We start from the raw sequence: 13,572 nt of genomic DNA on the forward strand, positions 1-13,572 counted from the left end.
AAACGTTATATTAATATTAAGTAGATATAGTACTTTAGTCAATAAAGACTTCATGTGTAGCACAAGGACTCCGCATCAGACAAGGCAGCATTATGATGTCTCAAGTTAACGTTATGTTTCTTACCTTAGCGGTAGGGGATAATCAGATGGGCTTATTACAGGAACCTTCTCATATCGCATTAGAGGAAGTCAAGCAGCATACACAACGAGCCTCATTCGATGCTTCCACCCTGCATGCCTACCTCCGCGACCGACTCGATTACATCCACCAACGCTTCCGCAGCTCGTAACACGCTATCGTGATCACTCTTGTCAATGGTCTTGATCTTGACATCGAAACAGCCCTCGTACTGCCCATTCTCCCCCTTCCAGCAAGACTGAAAGTACTCCTGTCCTGTCTTCCCCGTCATGGCATCAGTCTCGGCAAAGAATATCCCAACACGAAGCGCTGCTCGTCCCTCAACCCGTGTTTCCCTCTCTCGCACGGCCAACTTGTCGATGAGCACGGCCATATCATCCGCTTCGGCCCAGAACGCGCCTGATCCCTTTTTGAGGCAAACGAGCGCCTCGTGATTCGCGCCCACGGTGTCCTCCGCAAACAAGCCCCGGGTGACGGCCATCTCCAGTACAACTTGCAAGTCTACCCCCAAGCCATAGTCCCTCTCTATGACCTTCATGTTCGCCTCCCGTGCCGAGGGTTCATCGTTCCCAGGCGAGAGGGCTCCCGCAAACTGGGCGAGCAGTCCCGAGGAGAATCCAACCATGACAGAGGCTTTGAGAGCGAAGAAGCTGGCCATCTTGTTCCAGTAGCCAAACGACATCTCGGGTAGTTTCTGAAGAGCGAGGACCATGGGTACCTTGGAGTGGGCGACGTCCACGAAAGGGGCTAGGGCACATGTCAGCTGCGCTTCATCAAGTGGGAGAGACGTAGTTTCTTACCCAGAAAGAAGATCATCGGACGTGTCGGATGCAGTACCTCTCGGTGGTGCCATAGGAGATTCAGGTTGTAGATGGTGCCAGCGCTGTGCGACAAGAGTGCGACGTGCTTGATGCCCAGGGCCTCGAGGAACCTGGGCATGGCAGCCGTCCAGGCACTGATACGAGATTCCAATGGTACGTTCTTCGTCTCACCGAAGCCGAACCTGATATAAATGAGCTTTGGGGGATTAGTGTGTCAGGGAGAGGAGGAGTTACCTGTCCGGCACCAGCACCCTGACCTTGTTCTTGGCCGCAATCGCATGCATAAACATGCCCACGTATCGCGACCCGAACATCCCAGGCGTGAACAAGATTGTGGGGGTGTTTGCGTCGCCCTCATAGCCGTATTCCGCGTAGCTGATCAGCATCTTCTTGTGGCCATCGCGCGCGGGAAGGGTGACAGATTGATGAAAGCGCCGATTGGCGATATACTCCGCTGCCTCATCGCGCGGCGTGCGCGCGGTGTCCATGGTGATGAAGTTGATCGAGCAAATGAGGAATCAATCTGATAGCTGTAGGCAGTACTGGTCGAGAGTGAGGGTGCTTGGATGAAGGGAGCATGAAGCTGACGACGTGCACCGGGCCGGATGCTGACATGCAGGCAGCAGACCATGTGGTCCAGTTGAATGAAGCCTGCGGGGGTCAGTCCCAGTACTACTAGATCGAGTCTACTTGCAGTCGCCTTCTTAAAATCAAATGGTATTCTGTATTCCCAGCCAATGTCATAGAAAATACTATGCCTTTTGGTGCAATAAAACAATTATAAAGAGACTGATTGGCAGTTGAGGTTTGATCACATTAGGCTGGCTACTAGGATCAGGGCGCTCACCACGCTTCGAGCGTCCAACAGTGCACGAGAACAATGAATGCGGTGCTAACCAGCAATCATAGTCGTTCAAAAGCTGCTCGTGATTTCAGAGCCGCGTTCATCTCGGTGCCCAGCTGCTCTGGACATCCAGCCTTCTCTTGGTCTAGACCGCACTTCGCCCATACTCCACCATCTGCACCCCATTCTTCTCATCCTCATCCATCTTCCCGTCCCTCTCCGCAGTGAGAGGATCCGTATCCGGTGTGAGCTTGGCGCCATACCGACCAATCTTCCACCAGGGCAGGGAGAAGAGCGCGTCCGTGCTCTCCAAGGACCGTCCCGCCAGCTCCGGCACAAAGAACCACACAAAGACAATACTGGCCACGGAGACGGCCGTGCAAAAGGCAAAGAAGCCCGAGCTCTGCATGGTAATCAGCATGGACGGCACCGCCTTGGTGTTCCCAAACTGGTTCACAAAGTGCAGGCACATGACCATGGAGCTGCCCAGCGCACGCAGGCGCAGGGACCAAATGTCGGCGTTGACGAGGTACTGGAACGAGTTCCAGCCCATGGTCCAGCCGATGCCCGAGATGTAGATCATGGCAATGGCCCCCACGGCGCCATGGTGCTGGGCCGCCGTCAGGTCCTTGGACTCGATCCGCTCGGTGCCCACGACGCCGAGGAAGATGGCAATGTACAGCAGCGCAAACGTCTGGATCGAGATGCCCATGTACAGGGAGCGACGACGGCCGATAAAGTCAATCAGGAAGAAGGCGCACATGTACGCAGACGTCAGCTTCACGACGCCGAGGACGCAGCTGGCCAGCAACTTTTCCGACTGGCCCGACTTGCCCAGCACGCCAAAGAACTGCGTCGCGTAGATGGTGATGGAGTTGGCGCCGGACCACTGGCCCAGCACCTGGGCCATCAGGCCGAGCATGAAGCGGTAGCGGTTGGCTGGGACAAGAAACATCTCGCGAAGCTTGCCCCAGCGGGATACGCCGTGCGTGGCTTCGCGCTCCATCTCGAGCTGCTGCCGAATCGCGATAATCTCGGACTGGAGATAGGGATGGTCGACGTCGAGCTGGCGCAGCTTGGCGAGAGTTTCGAGGGCCTTTTCGTCTTGGCCCTTGATGGTGTAGAAGCGCGGGGTTTCGGGCACGGTGAAGGACATGAGGAGGAAGAAGCTGCGAGATGTCAGTCAGAATAGTCAGACCTGCACACCAAAAGATGCAACGCACCCTGCAAAACCAATATGGGCCATCTGCGGGTCGACCCATTGCCAGCGCGAGTCGTCACTGATGTTGACCGAGGCACGCCAGTTGCTGAAGAAGGCAATCGTGGCTCCCAGGTAGACGGAGCCGGCAAAGATGTTCGTGAGCGTACCGCGAACCGACTTGGGCGCCACCTCGGCAATGTACGTCGGCCCTACCACGACGGTCATGCCGATCCCAAGACCCGCGATGAAGCGCCCGGCCAGGATCTGGCCCACGTTGCCGTGGCTGACGACCACGATGATGAACCCGACGAGCCACAGGACGCAGAGGACCTGGAGGGTGCGCACGCGACCGAGGGTGTCGCAGATGAAGAAGGCGAGGAGCGAGCCGACGATGCTGCCGAGCTGGACCATGCTGGTGATGTTGGACAGCACGTCTGCCTGGTGTTTCTCGGAGCCAGAGGTAATGTCGAATTCCGACTCGAAGCTTCCCATGCTGACCATGCCGCCGACGAGACCTTCATCCAAGCCACGACTGGCACCTAACAGGCCTTGCAAGGTGCGTTAGCATGGGACGGAGGATAAGGGGGGGTTATTGGAGGCTTACCAAAGACAAAGGAGCCCCATGCCAGCCTCCAGTTCAGGACCTGGGACGGCGTATCTTTGAGGGTGTTGGGTCTCTTGAAGAACCCCATGATGTCTGATGGCTCGTACGAGTACTGCTGGAGGCTTTGATGAAGACACGAGACAAGTCACCAGGAGTGATGTGGGATTCGACACCGCTTGAGGTACGGGAGGGTCGCCATGCTATTTATGAGCTTCTGGACATGTGGCAAGTCCCCGCCTTGCCAAAGAGAGGCCCAGCTCTAGTTGCAATCATGGCCCCCCGTATATTTGATGCGGAGGAGTGTCCATAGTCGCTTACAGCCCATGGGGTAGCTCTGCCAGTGGGGAGGTGTATTCCATCGCGGTGCCGTGTTGCCGGCAACATGGGCGATATTCCCACTTGCCGTCATCCGTTGCACGTCGATCTGTCCGCTTGGCTGGCACGGACTGTGACCGACCGCAAATATTCTGGTCCCTTGTTTGTTCAAAGTGCTATCATGAGGCTGACTGATGGCGATAGCCTTGACGACAGGAGCAGCGGCTTCGGTCAAGGTCCGAGCGAGATTCAGCAGACAGGTGGCTCCGTCTAGGGTTAGGGTGCTCATTGACGACCAGTCGCAACACTTCCACTTCACTGTTAAAGAGGCGGTTGACTATCGAGTTCCTATGAGGGTTTTGTCTGCTCGACGAACTTCTGTGATGCATGGTAGCCGTGGCTTCGTCCCCAAGCTCACTCGGAAGTTGACCGAGCAGGTCGGCCCACCGACAACGACTGCTGGGTCCGGCCGCGAGAGGCGATACATGAGGAAGCTTGCGCTCAGTCTGGACTCTGGCGGCTCTGGCCGCACAAACAGACAAGTCAATCTGGAATTATACATTCAGGAGATCGCCCTGTCTGATGCCTCAGACATGCCTGTGCTGGACATGCCCACTCGACAGCACAGGGTGGCGTCTTCCCATCTGCTCAATCAAGCCCAGTCGACTGGGGACAGAGGGCCAATTCTCTCCTTATCGCTGTTGAATCGTGTACAAAGACATATTGTCGTGCCTTTCTGAGCGCGCAATCAGCGCACAAGCTTCCTGGAGCCTGCCAACCGAGGGCTTCCCCTCCTCGACCACTTGCGGGGATCGGCCAACTGCACCACTCCTCACTCTCAACGCAATTGAGGCCGCGGGCCATTCAGCCATGGCGGAGCACCGCTCCAAAATGTCCGGCGAGCTCGTCGCATTCGCTGTCAGGCCACCGCGGAAGTCGCATTGCTTGTCTCCGGCTACGGCTCGGGAGCGGACCATCCGCTACGGCCCCACCTTCGGCGCCGTGAGAGATGACAGATGGAGGGTTATCGTTTTCCGGCGTCATCAGTTACCCCCGACTTGCCCCCCACAGTGACCATTATAAATTCAAGCTTAACAGCTTAACATGGTCACAGTCCGCAAGACAGAACCCTCCAAAGCATCTTGCATAGTTCCCTTCGCCATGTCCAACGACGACAAGGAGATGGCCGGGGACCAGCTCGAGTCCAAATGGCAGAGCCGGCACGTGGACGAGCGCGAGATCCCCGTCGAGCAGCGCAAGGCAGAGGCCCGTCTGTTGCGCAAGGTCGACTGGCGCCTCATCCCCATCCTGGGCATCCTCTACTCCATCGCAGGCCTCGACCGCGTCAACCTGTCCAATGCGCGCGTCGCCGGCATGGACAGCGACTTGCACTTTGATGTTGGCGACCGCTACTCCATCGCCCTTCTCATCTTCTTCGTCACCTACTTCCTCTTCGAAATGCCCACGACACTCATCCTACGTTGGGCGGGCCCAAAGCTGCTGCTCAACAGCCTGGTGTTCAGCTGGGGCTGCGTCATGCTGGGCATGGGCTTCGCCAACGATTGGCGCGTCATCGTCGTCTGTCGCATGCTCATCGGCATCCTCGAAGCCGGGTTCCTGCCTTGCTGTATGTACCTGCTCAGTAGTTGGTATCAGCGCTACGAGGTGCAGCAGCGCATGGCGCTCTGGTACATGATCAATCTGTTCGTGTCCGCTTTTGGTAACATCCTGGCGTACGCACTCATCAAGCTGGACGGCGCGCATGGGATAGAAGGCTGGCGATGGATCTTTATCATCGAGGGCGCCATCACCATCGGCTTCGCCTTCTTGGGGTACGCCTTCACGCTGCCGTTCCCAGACCAGCTCTTGGCGTCGGGCAAGAAGTCGACCTTTTCCCAAGACGACCTGCAGACAATACTCGATCGAGTGGAGCGGGATCGGGGCGACGCTGAGCCGGACGCCCTGACGTTCCGGAAAGTACTGCACCATGCGGCACGCTGGGAGCTTTGGGTATATGGCTTCATGTTCCTCTGCTGCAGTGCGCCAATCTACGCCTTTGCATACTTTATCCAAATCATCCTCACGACACTCGGTTACGGGACAGCCAAGGTCTTCCTTCTTTGTGCGCCGCCGTATCTGTTCAGCATTATCTGGACATTGGCTGTTGCCTGGTGCGCGGATCGCTCGAGACTCAGAATGCCGTGGATGGTGCTCAACGCGGCCATCACCTTGACCGGCCTATTGTTGACGGCCTACCACGGCAACAATGCTGTGCGCTATTTTGGTGTCTTCCTTGGTGTCTCTGGATGCAACGGCAACCTGCCGACCATCATCGCCTTTCAGTCGAATAATGTGCGCGGCGACTCACGCCGCTCGGTCGCCAGTGGCGTGCAGATGCTGTTTGCCTCGCTGGGCGGTGTCTACGCTTCGTGCACCTTTATGCAGACAGAGTATCCTACGTACCGAACGGGGGTTTGGTGTGCCGTTGCGACGCAGTTCCTGCTCATTGTCCTGGTCGGCCTGATGTGGTGGTGGTTCAAGCGCCAAAACAAAAAGGCCGAGACGCAGGGGGTCATCATACAGGAGGATGCCGACTACCGCTATACGTTCTAGACGGGTCAAAATTTGACTCATTCATGGTGTTGGTGGCACTTGATGATAACTTGAGTAATTGTTTTTGACCGATTGAATGCGATTGATCACGTACCTAGTGCTTCTGCACATGCCTGTTTGCCTTGCATCCTCCCCCCTGACACGCTTTGACGACAGGTGTCACCGAGCTGCTTCGTTCCTTGCCGTAATGGGGCAACTCAGTACCTGTGGCGCGTACTGTAGTCCTTGGGGCTGACCACCAGACCGCGACCTTTCCGTGCTCCTCTGAAGACCGTCTCCAGAATGTCGATGAGCTCTTGTTTGTCTTCAAGAACCCAGTTCAGCTTGTTGTTGTTGCCAGTGCCGAAATCCACCATCATGTGCTTGTTGCGGAAGAAGAACATGATCGTGCAGGGGTCGTACAGCTCGTACATGACGTTGAAGTCGGGCACCTGGTCAATGTCGCAGACGTAGATGGCGGCGAAAGACTTGACCTTGTCGGCGATCTTGTAAAGAACTTCATCTTGACGCATGCAGTCCTAAAAGACGTGTTAGTGATCTGGACACTCGTTCACTCGCTTGAGCTTACCGGATCGTGGTCGCGTCCAAATCTAATCACGACAAGCCGATCTTCTTCTGCACAGAGTGTTAGTAGGACTGAGGGGCGGGCGGACATCCGTCGAGGGAGGAGGTTGAGTACACACCAGATAGAATGGCCTGGTCCACATGCCATCCGGAGTTCAGATGCGGAAGCACTACGGTACCCATGTTGTTGGCGTTGAGTGAAGGCTGAGTGAAGTGAGTGATGCGGTTGCGAGGAAGAAGTGGGTTTCGTCAACGAGGTCAAGCAATCAGAGGTCGATCAAGTGCTGGACGTCTACCTTGTTGGAGCCCCACCATCACGGAAGCGGGGCGGGTATATGTATCGCCGGTCAAGCACAGTCACGATTACATAGATCACGTGATCTTTCAGAACCACCTACTCCTGAGCTCCTTCAACCGCCTTACCCCGTACCACAGCAGCTTTCATCGCGGAGCATTGCCAGGATAGGTGAGCATCCTGGCACTTTGCCCCTAGGACTCAGTCCGCATGCAGAGCTGCTAATCTTATTGAGAGCACTTCGCCCCTCCTTTGCGGCGTTGCGGAGTACCAGTCCATGAGCGGACTTTGGGGGCTACGCCTCAGAGATGGCACTCAACCATACAAGTATATATTCATTGTATCACTGCATCAATGAGACCATGTTACCACATTTGCCTCTCAGTTTCTCATGAGTCTCTTTACTTTTTCAATACCTGACAACAGAGCGTCTCAGTATCTGCGTTGCCAAGATGGTTCGTTACACTGACATCAAAGCCTCCAACACACTCATCAATGACTCGACAGCTCCGCGCGTCGCCGTGTTCGTCGGTGGTACATCTGGCATCGGCCAATTGACCATCAAGGCTCTTGTCGCGACTGGTGCAAGCTCTCGTATCTACCTCATTGGACGCAAGAGCTCTCAGGACCGGGCGCATGTTTTCATCAACGAATTGCAATCCGCCAACCCCAAAGCGGAGGTCATCTGGATCGAAGGCGAGGTCTCCCTCCTGGCAGACGCCAAGAGAGTGTGCGAAGTCATCAAGAGCAGAGAGAGCCATGTCGATCTACTCTTCCTCACCACGGGCTATGCGCCCTTTGGACCGCGCGAGGAGACGACCGAGGGTATCGAAATCACGCTGAGCTTGGGCTACTTTTCGCGGATGGTGTTTGTCTTGCAGCTTCTCCCTTTACTCCGAGAGGCGGAGGCGGCCAGGGTCGTCAGCGTACTGGGCGGTGGTCTGATGGAGAGACCGACCAGCATTGACCTGGATGATCTGGCGATGGAAAAGCCTGGCAGCTTTGGGCCTATCAAGTCCCAGATGCTGTCCGCGACCATGAACACGGCGACGCTGGATAAATTGGCGGCGGACAACCCTGGTGTGACTTTTATCCATTCCTACCCTGGCTGGGTGGACACGGGCAATGCTAGGAGAGGCTTTGAGCCGAATTCTTGGAAAGCCTGGCTCGCATGGCTGTTTCTTGAGCCTCTGATTCGCATCTTCTCTTTCAGTGATGAAGAGTCTGGTCAGCGGCATCTATTCATGAGTACCAGTGCATATTACGGTGGTGGAGGCGTGCCGTGGACGGGCAAGGCTGGCGTGAACACATTTGGGAAACTAGTGAATGGTCTGTTTCTTGTCAACTACAGGAACGACTGTACGCTAAATGCGGGTGTCCTGTCGGCCCTGCGGGAGAGGGCCACGGAAAGGATCTGGAAACACACACAGGACGTTCTTGAACCGTATTTGTGACACTGAAGTCGAGGTAGAGAGGGAACGGGGTAGGGAGCCTTTATGTCACAAGTCACACCGTCTGCCACACTTGACTTCACCCGGCATGCTCAATCACAGATGTAGTATGCTTGACAACAACACATCCCTCGATGAATCCGTTGAAACAAGCGCCGAAAGACTAATGAATAGAACGCGCTCGTTACCTTCTCAAAACTTCCGGCCTGGCGTTCGATATGAGGTGACCTTATTTGGTAGCACACGCGGTTGACGGAAATGGAACTTAAAGGCCACTAGTGTGAGATACTACGATTCTGTCTTACAAATAAAGATAATAACTACTTGTGTGGAATATCTATTGCCGTGAAACCAACAACGGCTACCACATTCCATCCCGGACAGCAGCCTTGCAGCCGAAACAAAGATGCCACGCGAATATGCGTTACAATGGCTTGCCGCCAATGAAATCTGACCAGCGGCGGACCTCCGAAGGGATGCCCTCCTTGCGGGGCAGCTTCTCGCTCATGCACTGAGCGAACAGGATGGCAGTCTGCCGGGCGTTAGCGCATGTCGCTGTAGCAGGGGAAGGATCAGTTAAACATACCTGGGGTTCCATGAATAGAGGAACGCCAAAATCGACCGCGTTCCTGCGCATGACATAGTCCACGTCCAGGGTGGTGCGGCCACGCTCCTGCGCCAGGTTGAAGCATCCTCGGATGTTATACTTCTCAAAGACTTGGCGAAGAGCACGCTTGTCCTCCTTGGGGAACTCAATGACCTCCACACTGATTCCCTCGCACGAGGACTCGAGGAACTGTTTCACATCGTCGCCAGCCGCGTAGAACTTGTAACCCAATGGCTTGAGATAGTCGGCGACTTGCGTGAGCCATGGCTTGGATACGTTTCCACCAAACAGGATGCCCTCGCCAGGCTCCGGCATGCGGAAGTTCATGGTGGACTGTAGCGAAGTCCAGTAAGCATCGACCAGATCCTTTCCGAAGCATGCCATCTCGCCCGTGGAAGCCATCTCGACACCCAAGAACGGGTCGGCGCCAGCCAGACGAGTCCAGGAGAATTGAGGCACCTTGGTGGCGAGGTAGTCGCGCTTGACGGCCATCAGGTCGGTGGGCGCGGGGACGTCCTTGCCGACGAGAGCCTTGGTGGCGACGTCAATGAAGTTCTGGCCGAGGACCTTGCTGACAAAGGGGAACGAGCGGGAGGCGCGCAGGTTGCACTCAATGACCTTGAGCTGCACCTCGCCATCCGGTCCCTCGGCCTTGATGATCTGCATATTGAAGGGACCGCTGATATTCCATGCTTTGGCGACTTTTTGTGCAATGTCCTTGCAGCGCTCCATGACGCTGGCATCCAAGTTGACGGGGGGGAGCACGAGGGTGGCATCACCAGAGTGCACACCGGCTTGCTCCACATGCTCGCTTACAGCGTGGATCACCAGCTCACCCTTGGCGGCGACACCATCAACATCGATTTCCTGCGCACCCTCAATGAACTTCGTGATGACGACGGGGTGATCGGGCGACACGTTGCTGGCCGCCTCGAGCTTCTCCTTGAGGTCCTCCTGGCTGCGGATGACAGTCATGGCGGCGCCGGAAAGAACGTAGCTGGGGCGAACAAGGACAGGATAACCAACTTCATCGGCAAACTTCTCGGCTTCGGCCACAGACGTAAGCTCCTTCCAAGCGGGCTGGTCAACGCCGATGCTGTCAAGGATCTCGGAGAACTTTTGGCGGTCCTCGGCCTTGTCGATATCCTTGGGATCAGTGCCAAGCACATTGGCGCCTCCATTTTCTTGTAGACGCAGAGCAATGTTCTGTGGAAGCTGGCCACCGACAGACACAACGACGCCAGTTGCGTTTTCGAGTTCGTAGATATCCATTACACGTTCGTAGCTGAGCTCCTCAAAGTACAACTTGTCCGCGTTATCGTAGTCAGTGCTTGCTGTTTCTGGGTTATACTGGGATAGCATTAGCGCACGCTCAGAAGGCCTCGAGAAGGGAAAAGGGATCGATGAAATCCAGACTTACGTTGATCATCACGGTCTTCTCGCCCATCTCGTGCAGAGCCCGGGTGGCGCTGACAGCGCACCAATCGAACTCGACGGAGCTGCCGATGCGGTAGACGCCGCTACCGAGGATGATTTTGCCCCTGTCCTCAAAGGTCACGTCGTGAGAGGAGGCGTTGTATGTGGTGTAGAGGTAGTTGGTGTCCGCAGGGAACTCGGCGGCCAGGGTGTCAATCTTCTTCACCCAGGGGCGGATGTTGAGCTTGGTTCGGTAGGCACGGGCCTCGTCCTCGGTGCTCTTGGTGGCCATGGCAATCTGCTTGTCGGAGAAGCCCATCTGCTTGGCCTTGAGGACCTGCTCCCTCTTCAACTTGTGGAGAGCGCCGACGTTCTCGAGCTCGTGGTTCATGTCGACAATGTTCTGCAGCTTGCCGAGGAACCACTTGTCAATCTTGGTGAGGTCGTGCACCTTGTCAATGGAGTAGTTCTCGTGGAGCATGGCCTGGCCGACGGCCAACCATCGGCGGTCCGTGGGGTTCTGCAGCTCGTAGTCGAGGTCCTCGAACTTGTCGCCCTGGAAACCGACGAACCTGGGGTCGACCTGGCGAATGGCCTTCTGGAAAGACTCCTCAAAGGTCCTGCCGATGGCCATGACCTCACCAACCGACTTCATAGCACTGCCAATGTCGCGCTTGACGTGCTGGAACTTGGACAAGTCCCATCGGGGGATCTTGGTGACCATGTAGTCCAATGAGGGCTCGAAATTGGCCGTGGTGGTCTTGGTCACGGCGTTGGGGAGTTCGGGCAGGGTGTGGCCTAGACCGATCTTGGCTGCGGTGTAGGCGAGCGGGTACCCAGTGGCCTTGGAAGCCAGCGCGGAGGATCGGGAGAGACGGGCGTTGACCTCAATGACCCTGTAGTCGAGGCCGTCGGGCTGGAGGGCGTATTGCACATTGCACTCACCCACGACACCAAGATGGCGAACAATCTTGATGGCGGCGGATCGCAGCATGTGATACTCCTCATCGCTGAGGGTCTGACTGGGCGCGACGACAATCGAGTCGCCAGTGTGGATGCCCAGAGGGTCAAAGTTCTCCATATTGCAGACAGTGATGCAGTTGTTGTTGGCGTCACGGACGACCTCGTACTCGACCTCCTTCCAGCCCTTGAGCGATTTCTCGACGAGGATCTGGGGCGACAGGGTGAGCGATCGCGCAGCCATGTTGCGCAGCTCCTCTTCGTTGTTGGCGAAGCCAGACCCGAGACCGCCGAGCGCGTAGGCCGCACGGACGATGATGGGGTAGCCGACCTTTTCGGCGGCCTCGAGAGCCTCCTCGACGGTGCCGACAGCGATCGACTTGGCGATGGGGATGTCAATCTCACCCAGCGCCTTGGCGAAGAGGTCGCGATCCTCGGAAGTCTCGAGGGTCTTGACGCTGGTGCCGAGGACCTTGACGCCGTACTTCTCAAACAGACCGAGGCGCTGCATCTGGACACCCAAGTTCAGGGCCGTCTGGCCACCGAAGGACAGGAAGATGCCGTCGGGCTTCTCCTTTTCGATAACGTACGAAACATAATCGGGTGTGACGGGGAGGTAGTACACCTCATCGGCGAGGGAGTGGTTTGTCTGGATAGTCGCAATGTTGGGGTTGATGAGGACCGACGCGACGCCAGCCTCCTTGAGGGCCTTGAGGGCCTGGGAGCCTGCATGTCTGTCAGTCATGTTGCGATGCCTCTTGTCGCGTCGCGTCGGACAAACCTGAGTAGTCAAACTCGCCGGCTTGGCCAATGGCGAGACCTCCACTGCCAATGACAAGGACCTTCTTCACATTGACGTTTTGCGCTGGCTTGATGACCCCACTGTCGATGTACGCCTTGGGGTTGGGCGCGGAATCGGCGGCTGAGCTGTAGGCGCGCAGGACGGACACGGTGCCCAATCGCTTCTGGCCCGTCAGCTTGGACTGGAGCGATGCCCTCTTCTGCCCATTGAGGGCGGCGCTGCTAAAGGCACGGGCTGGCAGAGTCTGAGGGACCCTACGTCCGCATCGGAGCAAAGCCGGAGCGCGGCCAGCGAGGGTCGAGGTGTAGGCGGCAGGAAGCATGGCGAGAGCTGGGGCTGTACTGGCTTACTGGCTCGGAGCCGCGGGCAGCCTGAGCGTCGAGGATCCCAATTGACTGGGTAGGACGTCCAGAAGAAGCTGACTGTGCGCTTTGGGGGGAAAGAAGGAGGCCTTGTGAGATAGTCGGTGACTCTTTTTTTTCTGTCCCGACCTGACAGGGTGGGCGCTGAAAGCTCAATGGGACTGTGAGGTGGGTGGCCAATCAGAGGCCGGCGATATCAATCCGATAGGGATCTGCGCGCGCTGCAATCCCAACACTTCGGGCACGCGACAGACACCGGGAGTCTTGGGATGCAGCCTTTTGGTGTCAAGGAAGTGTGTTTCTGGGGAATCTCAGGGCAGTATCTGCTGTCTTGGTCGTCGAGCTTCAAATGTCAGGGCCTTTTTTCATGTGCCTGTCCGTCTTGTCAGTTCATGTACATGAAAGCTCATCGCCGACACCGCAGCTGGAGAAACGAGTGCCGGCGACCACGCAGCAAAGATGACGCTAAACGTGCTCGCCAGGTGGCTCGTGCGCCGTGCCGTGCGTCACATTAGCCGGCATCGGCAGCCCTACTTACCCTGTATAGGTGTGTTTGTCAAAGACGAAGGACATTTTCG

The 13,572-nt window shown here is 56.6% G+C and overlaps 6 protein-coding genes across 6 annotated transcripts; 2 read left to right on the forward strand and 4 right to left on the reverse strand.

The window, feature by feature from the left end:
• Positions 1 to 58: 58 nt before the first annotated feature.
• Positions 59 to 1,574, reverse strand: F5Z01DRAFT_653965 (Alpha/Beta hydrolase protein). Its single transcript, XM_046263393.1, has 3 exons — positions 1,195 to 1,574; positions 940 to 1,142; positions 59 to 886 (listed from the first exon to the last, which is right to left on the reverse strand). The coding sequence occupies exons 1-3, from the start codon at positions 1,446 to 1,448 to the stop codon at positions 213 to 215; spliced, it is 1,131 nt and encodes a 376-aa protein (XP_046119026.1). The 5' UTR covers positions 1,449 to 1,574; the 3' UTR covers positions 59 to 212.
• A 146-nt stretch (positions 1,575 to 1,720) lies between these two features.
• F5Z01DRAFT_74576 (general substrate transporter) lies at positions 1,721 to 3,907 on the reverse strand. The gene is made up of 3 exons (XM_046266934.1): positions 3,610 to 3,907; positions 3,028 to 3,553; positions 1,721 to 2,973 (listed from the first exon to the last, which is right to left on the reverse strand). Exons 1-3 carry the CDS (start codon positions 3,695 to 3,697, stop codon positions 1,950 to 1,952), a joined length of 1,638 nt encoding a protein of 545 aa, XP_046119027.1. The 5' UTR covers positions 3,698 to 3,907; the 3' UTR covers positions 1,721 to 1,949.
• Positions 3,908 to 4,846: 939 nt separating this feature from the next.
• Positions 4,847 to 6,635, forward strand: F5Z01DRAFT_74574 (major facilitator superfamily domain-containing protein). Its single transcript, XM_046266933.1, has one exon. It carries the CDS (start codon positions 5,029 to 5,031, stop codon positions 6,535 to 6,537), a length of 1,509 nt encoding a protein of 502 aa, XP_046119028.1. The 5' UTR covers positions 4,847 to 5,028; the 3' UTR covers positions 6,538 to 6,635.
• Positions 6,636 to 6,734: 99 nt separating this feature from the next.
• On the reverse strand, positions 6,735 to 7,284 carry F5Z01DRAFT_673645 (mitosis protein DIM1; the record flags this gene model as incomplete). The annotated part of the gene is made up of 3 exons (XM_046264956.1): positions 6,735 to 7,055; positions 7,106 to 7,152; positions 7,221 to 7,284. The coding sequence occupies 3 exons, from the start codon at positions 7,282 to 7,284 to the stop codon at positions 6,735 to 6,737; spliced, it is 432 nt and encodes a 143-aa protein (XP_046119029.1).
• Positions 7,285 to 7,508: 224 nt separating this feature from the next.
• F5Z01DRAFT_653969 (uncharacterized protein) lies at positions 7,509 to 9,027 on the forward strand. The gene has a single exon (XM_046263394.1). It carries the CDS (start codon positions 7,849 to 7,851, stop codon positions 8,848 to 8,850), a length of 1,002 nt encoding a protein of 333 aa, XP_046119030.1. The 5' UTR covers positions 7,509 to 7,848; the 3' UTR covers positions 8,851 to 9,027.
• A 56-nt stretch (positions 9,028 to 9,083) lies between these two features.
• On the reverse strand, positions 9,084 to 13,203 carry F5Z01DRAFT_74656 (uncharacterized protein). Its single transcript, XM_046266954.1, has 4 exons — positions 12,612 to 13,203; positions 10,875 to 12,556; positions 9,434 to 10,804; positions 9,084 to 9,379 (listed from the first exon to the last, which is right to left on the reverse strand). Exons 1-4 carry the CDS (start codon positions 12,952 to 12,954, stop codon positions 9,272 to 9,274), a joined length of 3,504 nt encoding a protein of 1,167 aa, XP_046119031.1. The 5' UTR covers positions 12,955 to 13,203; the 3' UTR covers positions 9,084 to 9,271.
• Positions 13,204 to 13,572: the final 369 nt, after the last annotated feature.

Source organism: Emericellopsis atlantica, assembly GCF_019669845.1.
Source record: "Emericellopsis atlantica unplaced genomic scaffold F5Z01scaffold_11, whole genome shotgun sequence".
In the NCBI taxonomy this organism is placed as follows: Eukaryota; Fungi; Ascomycota; class Sordariomycetes; order Hypocreales; family Bionectriaceae; genus Emericellopsis; species Emericellopsis atlantica.

Bases quoted from the DNA above. Each gene is read 5' to 3' on its own strand.
- F5Z01DRAFT_74656 (XM_046266954.1), bottom strand. From the start codon at position 12,954: ATGCTTCCTGCCGCCTACACCTCGACCCTCGCTGGCCGCGCTCCGGCT. The intron at 10,805-10,874 runs GTAAGTCTGGAT...ATGCTATCCCAG, and splicing joins AGAAGACCGTGATGATCAAC to TATAACCCAGAAACAGCAAG. The intron at 9,380-9,433 runs GTATGTTTAACT...AACGCCCGGCAG, and splicing joins CTCTATTCATGGAACCCCAG to ACTGCCATCCTGTTCGCTCA.
- F5Z01DRAFT_653965 (XM_046263393.1), bottom strand. From the start codon at position 1,448: ATGGACACCGCGCGCACGCCGCGCGATGAGGCAGCGGAGTATATCGCC. The intron at 1,143-1,194 runs GTAACTCCTCCT...CATTTATATCAG, and splicing joins AGGGTGCTGGTGCCGGACAG to GTTCGGCTTCGGTGAGACGA. The intron at 887-939 runs GTAAGAAACTAC...CATGTGCCCTAG, and splicing joins TCCGATGATCTTCTTTCTGG to CCCCTTTCGTGGACGTCGCC.
- F5Z01DRAFT_74576 (XM_046266934.1), bottom strand. From the start codon at position 3,697: ATGGGGTTCTTCAAGAGACCCAACACCCTCAAAGATACGCCGTCCCAG. The intron at 3,554-3,609 runs GTAAGCCTCCAA...GCACCTTGCAAG, and splicing joins ATGGGGCTCCTTTGTCTTTG to GCCTGTTAGGTGCCAGTCGT. The intron at 2,974-3,027 runs GTGCGTTGCATC...GACATCTCGCAG, and splicing joins GCCCATATTGGTTTTGCAGG to CTTCTTCCTCCTCATGTCCT.
- F5Z01DRAFT_653969 (XM_046263394.1), top strand. From the start codon at position 7,849: ATGGTTCGTTACACTGACATCAAAGCCTCCAACACACTCATCAATGAC.
- F5Z01DRAFT_74574 (XM_046266933.1), top strand. From the start codon at position 5,029: ATGGTCACAGTCCGCAAGACAGAACCCTCCAAAGCATCTTGCATAGTT.